This window comes from Pongo abelii, chromosome 5 (genome assembly GCF_028885655.2).
Source record: "Pongo abelii isolate AG06213 chromosome 5, NHGRI_mPonAbe1-v2.0_pri, whole genome shotgun sequence".
Classification (NCBI taxonomy): domain Eukaryota; kingdom Metazoa; phylum Chordata; class Mammalia; order Primates; family Hominidae; genus Pongo; species Pongo abelii.
This window is the reverse complement of record NC_071990.2, coordinates 47,744,713-47,759,182: the sequence shown is the minus strand read 5'-3', so window position 1 is coordinate 47,759,182 and position 14,470 is coordinate 47,744,713. Positions and strand designations below refer to the sequence as shown.

Here is a 14,470-nt window from a genome sequence, read left to right as displayed (position 1 = left end):
TGCAGTGAGCTATGATCATGCCACTGAACTCCAACCTGGGTAACAGAGCAAGACCCTGTCTCTACAAATAAGTAAATAAATAACATATAAATAAAAATTTTAAAAATATTTTCTCCAAACAGTACAACAAAGTAACATAAAGAAATCACTCTATTATAGAAGTGCATATATCATCTAAACCAACCACAAATTTGTCTATTAAAACCACCACGAGGCCAGGTGCGGTGGCTCACGCCTATAATCCCAGCACTTTGGGAGGCCGAGGCGGGCAGATCACATGAGGTCAGGAGTTCAAGACCAGCCTGACCAACATGGTGAAACCCTGTCTCTACTAAAAATGCAAAAATTAGCTGGGCATGGTGGCACACACCTGTAATCCCAGCTACTCAGGAGGATGAGACAGGAGAATCGCTTGAACCCAGGAGGCGGAGGTTGCAGTGAGCCGAGATCGTACCACAGCACTCCAGCCTGGGCAACAGAGCAAAACTCTGTCACCAAAAAAAAAAAAAAAAACCCCACCACCACATGACTGATATGTTTTATATACGTGAGCCTATAAAACAAACTAAAAAGTTCACCGCCTTATCTAAAATTATTAAAGACAAATTCTTCCCTTAGAAATCTGCTTACTCTTCCAAAAATAAAAATTCACAAATATTCCTTTTTTGTGCTCTAGAAACGCTCTGACACTTTGTGCCATTTGCTTTCTGCCTAATTCTGCTCCAAAATGCCAATCTGTATTTTTGGAATAAGAAAAATAAGCATTGCCTATCTGTCTCCCTAGAGCTCTTCCCAAATTCTTTCACACAGAATACCTCAAATTTCTCAATAGGCATTTTATCACATTTAACAAATGTAGACACTAAAAACATAAAATTCAAATAAGTCTACTAGTAGTCATCCCACTTAAGAGTTTTTCCTAAGCAACTGAAGTTCTTACCAATAATGGACTTTCCCTCAGTACATCCAACATTGAAAAAAGTATCTATGTGGTTTCTGTAAGGTTATATCACATAAAATTCAATTTCTGCCTCAGTGCAAAATCATCTCATCCCATTGGTCCTTTATTTAAAGAAAATATCCTACTTCTAACAAAGGTCAAAAATTGAGATTTTTTTTTTTTTTCCAAGTTGGTACAAGAATTAGGGAAATCATTTGAAAATGCAAATCACCACCACCAGCACTGGCAGTGTTCTAAGCCCTTTACAAGTAGTAACTCATTCAATCCTCCTAACAACCTATGAGGCTGATATTTTATTCCATTTATAGATTAAGAAACTGAAGCACAGAGAAATAATGTGCTCAGTCACACAGCCAGTAGGGAGAAGAGAATTTGACCTCAAGTAGTCTCCGTCCAGAGCCCATGCTTTTAACTCTCTAGCTGTACCACCTAAGCTTAAGAACCACCATTTAATAGGCATCCAAGTTATCTTACACACAAAAAAAATTTCAGATTTTTTCATTTTGTGATAAATTAGATAAAATATCATGTAAATATTTTAGGCTGCATCTAAAATCATAAGAAAAAAGGATGGCTGGTAAAACCAAATAAATGAGATTTATATTAAAGAGCAAACTCCCTTTAAGTGAACTTGGGAATTTTATTATTACATGACCAATAAACTTAAAGAATATATATATTGATATGGAAATGTTTCACAAACACTTTACAAAAACTTAACCACAAATGCCCTCAGTAATATACCCTCAAAACACATTCTAAGTAGTCGAGAGTATACCAACATTGATATCCAAGTCTATATGAAAACTCACCTAAACAGAACACAACAAATAAATCACAAAGAAAAAGCCTCTGGACAATCAAAATAGGTATTCCAATGTCCAAGTATTGGTACACATTTACTTTTCTCCACAGACGACCTCACACACTAAGTAACGGCCTACTGATTTTTCCCCTATGCAGAATCACAAACCTGAAGATGATTTCCACACTTCTATAAAAAAATTAGAAAAGGAAAGATGATGGGGGACACTAATCAGTTACAAGCACAACCAAAAGCAAGGCAAAAAAAAAAAAAGTACTTAAATAATTTCAAAATGCGAAGAAATATTATTTAGAATTTAGCTCAACAGCCCTATATGCAAAACAAGATTGCATCCCCAGGTCATCCAAAGAAGTTTAATTTTATTCTGCATCCCATTCCCATTTAAGACAGAAAAGAACTGTGTATTTAACTTTAGTATTATCTTAATCCAAAGCAGTTAAAGTGATTTTATAATTTCATGCTTAAAAGAATATGCCCACAATTGCCCTGCAAGCTCAACTAATCAATTATAAAATAATTCATTTGAAAATTCCAAATAGCAAATGTTTTATTTCACTGTTTTTGAGCTCAAGAGCACTTCTGAGTATAAAAGTTACCTGAAAGAAGGGAGGTGGAGGAGGGAACATAAAATTAGAAAAGTCTAAGAAAACAAAGGATAGCTAGGCGAGTGTCTATAAACAACATGCTCAAAACATCCCCCACAAAGCAAAGTGTGGACAGAGGGTGCCACATCAGCAGTAGTCTGTATTCGTCCTGCTTCTAAATCATTTGTTAGTTACATGAATTATTCATTTCGGTGATGGTTTGTTGATATGAAGCAGTACCAACTCTCAACTGCAAAAAGTGATAGGGTCCTCCTGATTTGCTCTACAAAAATCAAACTTGGGTTTACTCTTACAGAACACGCTCTGCCTTATAGAGACAGAGGGTGTTTTTTTTTTTTTAAGCTATTCTTTTTTAAGTTGCTTTTAATTTTTAAAGGATTGAGGGAGTTAATGCCTAGCCCACACCGAACTTTGTTATCAAAAGAAATTGTTACACCACTTAACAAAACTCCTTCTCAACCCGGACTGCCACACATTCTGCCTTCCCTAACTTCAAACAAAACTATAAAGCACATAGTAAATAACATATAAGGCCTTGTATTTTTCTCTCCTCCGGCAAGGAAGTCTTAACTCCAAACAGGAAACTGCTCCTCAAAGGATCCAACACTGAAGTCCAAACCCAGTCCTCGGGAGCACACTGAATGCTTAGGTGCCAACACACTTGCCTAGGTAGAACCCGAGTAAAACAAATACTCAAGCTTTCCTGTCCTTGAGGCACCCCTTGCGAGTTTCAGCAGGAAAAAAAAAAGTTTTTGAACAAATTTATCTCTCTCCTTAAACGTATACAAAGCCTCGCAGAAAATAAAGAAGTTGAAAGTGCTACTTTATCAAGTTTTTCGATCGCCCTCCCCCATCCCACGAGGAGGGGGAGGGAAGCAAGGGGATGAGGAAGGGAGGGAAGGTCAGGTCCGATTTTAGCTGGGCAAGGGGTTAGGAGAGGTGGCCAGGCGCCCCCGCCCCCCATCCCGCACCTTTCTGGTGAACAGGAAAAGAGGCGGAGAAGGGAGAGCGAGGGAAAGCACCCGCGAGCTCTCCCACCAGTTTCTCCGTGAGAAGAGCAAGGTGGAAGGCAAGGCAAGAAGGGGCCGTGGGGAGAATGAAGAGGGTGGGGTGCTGCCGCTCAGAGGCTGACCGCCGTCGCCTCCCCGTAAGGCCGAGAAAGGGCACAGCCTCCCGGGTCTGGAAGGTCCGGACGGGCGGCGGGAAGGGCCCGAGTCTCTTACCCATGCTGGGGGCTCCCGCGGGGAGAAGCCGACGTCCGCTCCTCCTCCTCCTCCTCCTCCTCCTGCGGTGGCTCGCGCGGCCGCTCCCGCGGCTGGAGGCGGGACCCGCGCTCCGCGCTAGCCCCTCCTGAGCTTAGGCGGGGCGAAGAGTCGCCTCCATCCGCCCGCTGTGCTCTCCTACCAGTCTCTTCAGCGCGGCCCGCGAGGCAGAGGCAAAGGCGGCGACAGTTCCTCACCCCTGGCCTCCGCAGGAGCCACGGCGGCGGGAGGGCCCTCCCCCGCCCGCCCGGACCGCGGTTTTCCCACCCTGGCCGCTCCCGCAGTGGGGAGGGACCCACCGGTTCGCCCAGGCCCTCGGCTCCAACCCCGAGTGCCCGCCCAGCCTCGGAGCCCGCCCCTCGCTTCTTCCTTAGCACTCGCAGTTAGAAAAGGCGACACCGTAGACTAAAGTGGAGACCCAGACAGAGGCCGAGAAGGTGCGGGGAGCCGGGTCCGGGAGGAGGCAAATCTCGCGAGAACGCCCTCGTTCTCCCCGCCCCACCCCGCCCCGTCGCTTTCGGGCTCTCTCCCGGACCCCCCGGCTGGTGCCAGGTGCGGTGACGTCACGGCCGGGGGTCGCGCGCCGCCCGCGTCCAGGTGCAGCGAGCGGATGAGGAAGCGGTGCAGAGAAGCTTGGGCTCGCTTTCCCCCCGGAGGCTCGGAACAGCTTGGGCGGCCGTTTGGTCTGGTTTGTCGCCTCAGATGGATCAAAAGGTTTCTGCTGATAGGCAAAGTTGCCCCACTTTCCGCGGCGACGACACGGAGTTACTTTCTGCAGCGAAGCAGCCTCGAGGACCTTAAAGGGAAAAGGCGGACAGAAGGAGGGCGAGCGCGCTTGATTTCGACCTTTAAGGGAGGCCCAGATGCTGCCAGGCCCCTCAGTTTACCTTGCGAAGTTACTTACGGATCAGCAGCATTTGGTCTTCGTCGGGTGGGGGAGAAACCTAGGCATCAAATAAATTCTGTTTCACAGATTCCTTTAGTCTCTTGTCAGCTGAATGCAACTTTCTAATTTTCTTTTTTTCTTTTTAAAGTATAATTTAAGTTGTTACTTGATCGAGAGAAAAATAGGCATCATGATTTGAAATATTGCCAGGCATATTTTCTAGCGTCAATGTGAAGGAGGGCATAGGATTACTATAGTCAGTCAAACATGAGCTTGGGAGTTACGAAGAAGTATAATTATTTCAGCAAGCTTTCTTTCCCCCTGCTGTTTAAGTAGACCCAATTCCAGGGCAGATGTGTGTGTGAGCGTTTGTGGAACGCCAACTATTGTGCCTAGTGTTTTTTCAAGAAATTATGTAATTCTCAGTCATCCAGCACTGAAACTGACTTGCCCTTTGGAACCAGGCAGACATGGGTCCTTGAAACTCAGCACAGCCATTTACTTTTTGTGGGACCTTGGATAAATTAACGTGGCTGAACTTCAGTTTCTTATGTTGAAACAAATCTTGCAATGCAGAGCACAGTGGCCCGTAGTAGTAACCTTGGACGTATCCATTACCACTATTTCCTATAGGCCTGCTTTTGCCATCTTTTAATTCTTCTAATCCTTCTCAAAAGGTTCCATGTGGTAATTTTATAACAAGAATGATCAAACTCACAAACAGCAGCCAAAAAGGAGAAAAGAAAAAAGTTGAATATACTCACCTAAACAAGATTACATTGACATCATGGAACATATGCCTTTTTTAGGTAACAAATATGTGTTGAGCATTATGTTCGTTGTCCCCTACCAAGCCAAAAAAAAAAAAAAAAAAGCTAAAGTACAGCGCTAATGCTGAGAGACTTTGCGTTCTTCTGGGGGGGTGAGATACGAACACAAAGTTAATTAACAGTATGAGGTAGAGAGGGTCAAATGCTTGAGAATTTAAAGGAAAATAAATTACTGTGGGCAAAGCAAGCTGTAAAGAGAAGGTATGAGTTGAACGAAAGCTTGGGGAAGGCAATAATTCAGTCTGGAGGAGTCCTAGAACTGAGGAATAGAGGTGGATATGCAAACAGTATTTCTGAGCCTTTAAGAAATGTGTGTGGTTCAAGCAGCCCATAAGGAAGGCCATTTACGATTTGGAAGAATGAGGCTGGTGATGGGCTAAGAAGGATTCATGAAAGGAGACAAAAATATAAGCTATTGGAAGCACATACATAGGTAGTAAATTCAAGGCCCAGAGACCTTAAGTTTCTAGTGACTAAATTTCTAGGTCTCTAGAATCCTTAATATTTAAAGAAGAAAGGCCAATTAATAGAATGGAAAAGAAGTTAAGTAAAACAGAAGGGGGAATAAAGACTATCAGATTTGATAATAAGGGCATCTTTGAAAATATAATCTCAGAATATATATAATAGAATATATAATATATAACTACATATTCAGAATATATATATAATAGAAAATTCAGATTAAAGGTTTTATCAATTGAATGATAAGGAAGTGGAGGCCACAGATAAGGTAGATTTTTTCTGAGAAGTCAGGTCACATGATCTGACAACATGATAAACCATTTACAATCATTTCTGTCCTAGAAATTCCAGGATCTTCACACTTGTAATCCCAGCAATTTGGGAGGCTAAGGGAGGAGGAGCACTTGAACCCAGGAGTTTGAGACCAGCCTGGGCAACATAGCAAGACTCTATCTCTACCAAAAAAAAAAAAAAAAATTACAAAAATTAGCCCAGGTATGGTGGCACAGGCCTGTGGTCTCAACTACTTGGGAGGCTGAAGTGAGAGGATCACCTGAGTCCAGGGAGGTCGAGGCTGCAGTGAACTATGATCCTGCCACTGCACTCCATCCAGCCTGGATGACAGAGTGAGACCCTGTCTCAAAAACAAAAAACAAAAAAAAATTCTAGGATCAGTTATTGCCATAATTAACATACGTATTTTACAAGTTTAAAAGTTAAATTCACTTTGCAAATTCAGAGGCATTATCCATTGAGGTAAGGACGAAATGATGAATCACAGAAATTGGAAGGATCAGGGAACAGAACCCCTAAGAATGGTTGAGAAAACTGAAGTAAAGCTAAGAAGTAATCGCAATCCCAAATTTAATGTTGTTTTCCAAAGACAAAGACAAAGGAAATTCTAACAGAATGAAATCTAGCAATTTACTTTTAAACTTACAAAATGGTATGTAAAAATACTTCTAAACTTTTGAATGCTATGCAAATATTAGTTATTAATTATTCCTTTAAGCTCTTTTCCTCCTTTAAATCTTACCTTCTCAGCTGTAAGAGGCCTTCAAGGTATGGCAGTATGTTTTATACGTTTTTATATGGCTACCACCATCCGCAGCTCAAAACATTGCATTCCCTGGCAATAATTATTAGTTGAATGAGAGAAAATATGGTGAGAAGATAATTTCTACTTACCACATATATTAAATTTAAATTCCTTTAATCTAAAAACAAATTATCTTTTACTTTTACTTTTCCCTTTATTTTATTGTTACCTTTATACTGGATTAGGTTTGTTTCTGTCCATCTGTCCTTACTCTTCTTTGTATTCCAGTACAAACGGACTAACACCACTCTAATCATTCACTTTCTTTTTTTCTGCCAAGTACTAAACGTATTGATCTGACGTCAAGGATAACATTACAGTTTCTGTGTGAGTGACACAATTTCAGACCAACCTAATTCATGCTAAACTGCCATGATTTCTTCCTGAAGTTTTCTTAGGAATTTATCTGAAGATATCTATATTTTAAAAAATCATCTGCCTTCTTTCCTTTTGGTAAAAACTATTATAACCAAGAAGATTATGCTAAAGAAAAATAAATGTTAACTAAATTATATTATTTTTAAAGCACTCATTTAGCTAAAATCTTGTGACTAATTATTTTTTGTTTCTTTATTTTCATTCAAAAGTACTAGATTTCCTGGGAAGTTTTCTTACTGCTACCTTGTTTTGGCCTGGCTAATTTACTGTAAACTTAAGCCCAAATTACATCAATGTATAACCTGCATTTTAAAAATCATTCTTTAGAAAACAATTGCAGGAAATAATAACCTCAATCAGAATGCCTATACTGTGAGATCATTGAAGCTGAAAAATCCCCCTGCTCAAACTGGTGGCCCATTCAGCTTGCAACAAAATACTGTTCCTCTGCTAGCAACTTGGGGGATGTCCTCAGGCCTAAGACCACTCTAAGCACTTTTCATTATTGCATACTAAGAAAGAGTTTAATTAAAAACATGACGACCTATCTAAATGAATCACCACTTGCCAACTGCAAGGACCTTTTTAATGGTATTATTTGCACTTTATTCAGATGCTAGTGTCGTAGAGCTGGCATTTGATAGGCAAGTCATAGGAGCCTCACAGGCCTTTAAAGGGAATCTGTTTCAAGAAGCATTACTCCTCCCAAATATTAAAGCTAGCTCCTTTTGAAGGGTCACATATTTTAAGTAATCTCAAATAACAAATATATTTGCATTTTCAAACATCAGGTAGTTAAATTATACACATGGTATTATGTAAATAATTTCCAGTCATGAGTACACATTTATTCATCTCAACAGATGTTTTTCTGATCACCCATTACAAATGAGCAGCTTCTGGTAAATATAGAGATAGAAATATAGAGATAGAAATAAATATAGAGATAATAAATATAGAGATAGAAATAAAGTCCTTGCCCTTAAACGAGAAAGGATTGGGGAGTCTGTCAAGGGTACATTGGAATTCTCAGTAAGGACAAGGAAGGGTAGTCAGGTAGCCAGGACAATAGGCAGGTATACAATCAAAAGCCCAGGATGGGCGTGGCGGCTCACGCCTGTAATCCCAATACTTTGGGAGGCCAAGGCGGGCGGATCACCTGAGGTCAGGAGTTCAAGACCAGCCTGGCCAACATGGGGAAACCCTATCTCTACTAAAAATACAAAAATTAGCCAGGCATGGTGGTGGGTGCCTGTAATCCCAGCTACTTGGGAGGCTGAGGCAGGAGAATCACTTGAACCCGGGAAGCAGAGGTTGCAGTGAGCCAAGATCATGCCACTGCACTCCAGCCTGGGTGGCAGAGTAAGACTCCATCTCAAAAAAAAAAAAAAAAAAGCCTAGGATGTCTTTGAGGGGCCAGGCTCTGAGACCACACTCAAATATGGAGAGCCTTGTGTGCCAGGGAAGTAACTTGACGTCTTGTCCTAGAAGTAAGAGGCAATTAATGAAGTATTTTAAGTAGGCAACTGATTTGCTTTTCCAGCTACATCCACGGTCATAGAAAAAAATGCGCACAAGTCACAAAAAATTAGGTACAAAAAAATTTGGTTAAATAAGCATTGGTTAAGCACCCACTACCCTCAAATAATTAGTAAATATGTTTTTTTACTAATACAATAAATGTTTAAACTAATATAAGATACAAGGGATTTCATATGCTGGACACTGTGAAAGATTCATTGCAGCAAACACAAACTCTGCCTTCGAGGAATGTGATTTCCAGCTGAGAAGGCTAAGATATACTTAACTATTTTAACTTGCACTTATTTAAATAAAATGTACCTTATTGAGGAGAACCTGCATTTAGAATCAACATGGCACAGACTAATAAACTGGGGACATTTTCAATTTAGTAATTAATTTGCAGTATTCTTATTTGAATCTCTGCAAATTTTTTTATGCTATAGAAATTTTTAATTTTTAATTTTTGTGGGAATATAGTAGGTGTATAGATTTATGGGGTACATGAGATATTTTTATACAGCCATATATAATCACATCAGGGTAAATGGGATATCCATCACCTCAAGCATTTATCCATTCTTTGTGTTGCAAACAATTGAATTATATTATTTTAGCTATCTTAAGATGTGTAATAAGTTATTGTTGACTGTGCTCTCCCTGTTATTCTATTTAATCATACTCATTCTATCTAACTATAGTTTTGCACCCATTAACCATTCCCACTCTCCCCACCCCTGACCAGCCTCTTCTAACCATCATTCTACCCTCTGTGAGTTCAATTGTTTTAAATTTTTTACCTCCCACAAATAAGTGAGAACATGCAAAGTTTGTCTTTCTGTTCCTGGCTTAATTCACTTAACGTGATGACTTCCGGTTCCATTCATGTTTTTGCAGATGACAGGATTCCATTCTTTTCTATGACTGAATAGTACTCCATCGTGTATATGTACCACATTTTCTTTATCCATTCATCTGTTGATGGACACTTAGGTTGATTCCAAATATTGGCTATTGTGAATAGTGCTGCAATAAACATGAGAGGACAGATATCTCTTTGATATAATATTTCCTTTGTTTTGCGTGTATGCTTAGCAGTAGAATTGCTGGATCATATTATGGTGGTTCTATTTTTAGTTCTATGAAGAACCTCCAAAACTGTTCTCCATAGTGGCTACACTAATTTGCATTCCCACCAACAGTGTTCAAAGGTTCTCTTTTCTTCACATTCTCACCAGCGTTTGTCATTACTTGTCTTTTAGATAAAAGCCATTTTAACTGGGGTGAGATGATATCTCACTGTAGTTTTCATTTGTATTTCTCTGATGATCAATGATGTTGAGCATATTTTCATATACCTGTTTGCCATTTTTTTTTTTTTTTTTTTTTTTTGAGACGGAGTTTTGCTCTTGTTGCCCAGGCTGGAGTGCAATGGCATAATCTTGGCTCACCACAACCTCCACCTCCCAGGTTCAAGCGATTTTCCTGCCTCAGCCTCCCAAGTAGCTGGGATTACAGGCATGTGCCACCATGCCCGGCTAATTTTTGTATTTTTAGTAGAGACAGGGTTTCTCCACGTTGGTCAGGCTGGTCTCGAACTCCCAACCTCAGGTGATCCGCCTGCCTTGGCCTCCTAAAGTGCTGGGGTTGCAGGCGTGAGCCACTGCACCCGGCCTCCTGTTTGCCATTTTTATGTCTTCTTTTGAGAAATGTCTATTCAGATCTTTTGCCCATTTTTAATCAAATCATTAAATTTCTCCTGTAGAGTTATTTGAGCTCTTTATATACTGTAGTTATTTATCCCTTGTCAGGCAGATAGTTTGCAAATATTTTCTCCCATTCTGTGGGTTGCCTCTTCACTTTGTTGATTGTTTCCTTTGCTGTGCAGACACTCTTTAACATGATGTAATCCCATTTGCCACTTTTGCTTTGGTTTCCTGTGCTTGTGAGGGTACTAATCAAGAAATCTTTGCCCAGTCCAATGTCCTAAAGAGTTTCCCCCAATATTTTCCTTTAGTAGTTTCATAAGTTCAGGTCTTAGAAATTTAAATCTTTACTCCATTTTGATTTGATTTTTGTGTATCACAACAGATGGGGTCTAGTTTCATTCTTCTACCTATGGGTATCCAGTTTTCTCAGCACCATTTATTGAAGAAACCATTCTTTCCCCTAAGTATGTTCTTGGCACCTTTGTTGAAAATGAGTTCACTGTAGATGTATGGATTAATTTCTATGTTCTCTATTCTGTTCCATTGGTCTATGTGTCTGTTTTTATGCCAGTACCCTGCTGTTTTGGTTAGTACAGCTCTGTAGTATAATTTGAAGTCACATAAGGTAATGCCTCCAGTTTCGTTCTTTTTTGCTCAAGATACCTTTGGATATTCTGGGTCTTTTGTGGTTCCATATTAATTTTATGATTGTTTTCTCCATTTCTGTGAAGAACGTCATTGGTGTTTTGATAGGAATTGCATTAAATTTATACATTACTTTGGGTGGTATGGACATTTTAACAATATTGATTCTTCCAATCCATGAACATGGAATATCTTTCTATTTGTATGTGTGTGTCTGTGTGTGTGTGTGTGTCTTCTTCAATTTCTTTCATCAGTGTTTTATAGTTTTGATTGTAGAGAACTTCCACTTCTTTGGTTAATTCCCAAATATATTATTTTATATGTAGTTATTATAAATGGGATTACTTTCTTGATTTCTTTTTTAGATTGTTTGCTGTTGGCATATAGAAACGCTACTGATTTTTGTATGTTGATTTCATATCCTGCAACTTTACTGAATTTGATTATCAGTTCTAATAGTTTTTCGGTGGCGTCTTTAGGTTTTTCCAAATATAAAATTATATCTTCTGCATGCAAAGATAATTTGACTTCTTCCTTTCCAATTCGGGTGCCCTTTATTCCTTTCTCTTGCCTGATAGCTCTAGACAGAACTTCCAGCACTATGTTGAACAACAGTTGTGAATGTGGACATCTTTTTCTTGTTCCAGATCTTAGAGGAAAGGTCATTTTTTCCTCTCATCAGTTTTTCCCCATTCAGTATGATACTAGCTGTGAGTCTGTCATACATGGCTTTTATGGTGTTAAGGTTATGTTCCTTCTATACCCAGTTTTTTGGGGGGTTTTTATCACAATGTTGAAATTTGTCAAATGGTTTTTAGGCATCAGTTAAAATTATCATATGGTTTTTGTCCTTCATTCTGCTTATATGATGAATCACATTGATTTATTTACTTATGTTGAACCATCTTTGCATATCTCGTATAAATCCCACATGGTCATGATGAATGCTGTTTTTAATGTGTTGTTGGATTCTGTTTGCTAGTATTTTATTGAGGATTTTGACATGAATATTCATCAGAGATATTGACCTGTAGTTTTCTTTTCTTGATGTGTCCTTGTCTGGTTTTGGTATCAGGATAGTATTGGTTTCATAGAATGAGTTTGGAAGTATTCCCTCCTTCTCTATTTTTTGGAATAGTTTGAGAAGCATTGATATTAGTTCTTCTTTAAATGTTTGGCGAAATTCACCAGTGAGGACATTGGATCTTGGACTTTCTTGGCTGGGAGATTCTTTATTATGGCTTCAGTCTTGTTACTTGTTATTGCCCTGTTCAGGTTTTGAATTTCATCAGCTTCAATCTTAGTAGGTTGTAGATGTCTAGAAATTTTTCCATGTCTTCTAGGTTTTCCAATTTATTGGCATGTAGTTGGCCATGGTAGCCCCTAATGATCCTTTGAATGTCTGCAGTATCAGTTGTAATGTATCCTTTTTCATCTCTGAATTTATTTATCAGGGTCTTCTCTCTTTTTTCTTAGTCTGGCTAAGGGTTTCTCAATTTATCTTTTTAAAAAACAACTTTTTTCATTTTTTTTTATTTTAATTTCATTTATCTCTGCTCTGATCTTCATTGTTTCTTTTCTTCACTAATTTTGGGTTTGGTTTGCTCTTGCTTTTCTAGTTTATAAAGATGCATTTTTATATTGTTTATTTGATGTTTTTCTACTTTTTTGATGTAGGCGCTTATTGGTAAAAATGTTCCTTTTAGTACTGCTTTTGCTGTATCCCATAGATTTTGATATGTCTTGTTTCCATTTTCATTTGTTTCAAGACAGTTTTTAATTTGCTTCTTAGAGTTTTTATTGACCCACTGGTTATTTAGGAGCATATTGTTTAATTTCCACGTGATTGTATAGTTTCCAAAGTTCCTTTTGTTATCGATTTCTAGTTTTGCTCCACTGTGGTCAGAAAAGATACTTGATACGATTTCAATTTTTTGAATTTTTTAAGACTTGTTTTGTGGCTTAACATATGGTCTGTTTTTGAGAATAAGCCATGTGCTAAAGAGAAGAATGTGTATTCTTCAGCTGTTGGATAAAATATTCTGTAACTATCTATTAAATTCATTTGGCCTATAGTCCAGATTAAGTTCAATGTTTCTTTGTTGATTTTCTGTCTGGATGATCTCTCCAATGCTGAAAGTTGGGTGTTGAAATCTCCAGCTATTATTGTGTTGGGGTCTATCTCTCTTTAGCTCTAATATTATTTGCTTTCTATATCTGCATGCTGCAGTGTTGAGTGCATATATATTTACAGTTGTTATATCCTCTTGCTGAATTCACCTTTTTTATCATTATATCATGACCATCTTTTTTCTCTTTTTGTGGATTTTGTCTTGAAATCTATTTTGTCTAGTATAAGTATAGCTATTCCTGCTCTTTTTTGGCTCCCTTGGGATGGAATATCTTTTTCCATCCCTTTATTTTCAGTCTATGTGTGTCTTTATAGATGAATTATTTTTTCTTGTAGACATAGTTCACTGGGTCTTGTTTTTTTATATCCATTTAGCCACTATCTATGTCTTTTGATTAGAGAGTTTAGTCCATTTACATTCAATGTTATTATTGATAAGTAAGGACTTATTCCTGGCCCTAGCCATACATTATTTCCAAAATAATAAATGGAAATTTTATTTCATATCCCTGTCTAACTTCCTTAACTGCACAGATTACAATAAGGGCTATATCCCATCTGATACTGGAGCTTTTAAGCTACGTGTTCTGACATTATCTTGGTGCCCAAAATTAAATGCCTGCCAAAGCAATGTGTTTCATACACCGAGATGTTTCTCTCTGCTTATTCCTGATAATTCACATTTTGTTCTTTAGGTTTCCAGGCCAGGTCTCAACACTCCCACAACTGCATTACATTCTATATGTGGCTCATAAGTAAGTCTCAACCTCCCTGTCTCCCCATACCTCCCCAGCCATCATCTGCCTTGTCTCACATTTATTTAAATATCAAGTAAATTAGAGTGCACTTCAACCTCCTGACCCCCGAGGCCTATACCAATACTTCCACTTCATAACCAGGGAACTGAGAGTATCCCCTGAATACTCTGCCAACCTTCTTCTGTACGGAATTGCTTCTTTGAAATGGTCCATGCCCTCTTTTTCCCCCTCAATAGTTATATCTCTGATTTGAACTTATAATGTTACACTTGGGCTACATTTTTCCCTTTCCATTTCCTAGGCTGTAATCTTCATCCTTTTTTCACTTCGTCCTTTCTTATCCTTTTTCTCTATCTTACACTATGTCTTTCCTTACTCTTTAACACCATCCTTA

At 38.9% G+C, this 14,470-nt stretch overlaps 1 protein-coding gene across 3 annotated transcripts in view; it reads right to left on the bottom strand.

Moving 5' to 3' along the window:
* CD2AP (CD2 associated protein) overlaps positions 1-4,626 on the bottom strand; it is a 150,760-nt gene extending 146,134 nt beyond the window's left edge. For 2 of the 3 annotated variants that reach the window (XM_054556810.2, XM_024247848.3), the window contains exon 1: positions 3,616-4,626. In XM_054556810.2, the coding sequence (XP_054412785.1) occupies positions 3,616-3,619 (4 nt within the window). In that variant the 5' untranslated portion in view covers positions 3,620-4,626. 3 annotated transcript variants of the gene reach the window in all.
* Positions 4,627-14,470: the final 9,844 nt, after the last annotated feature.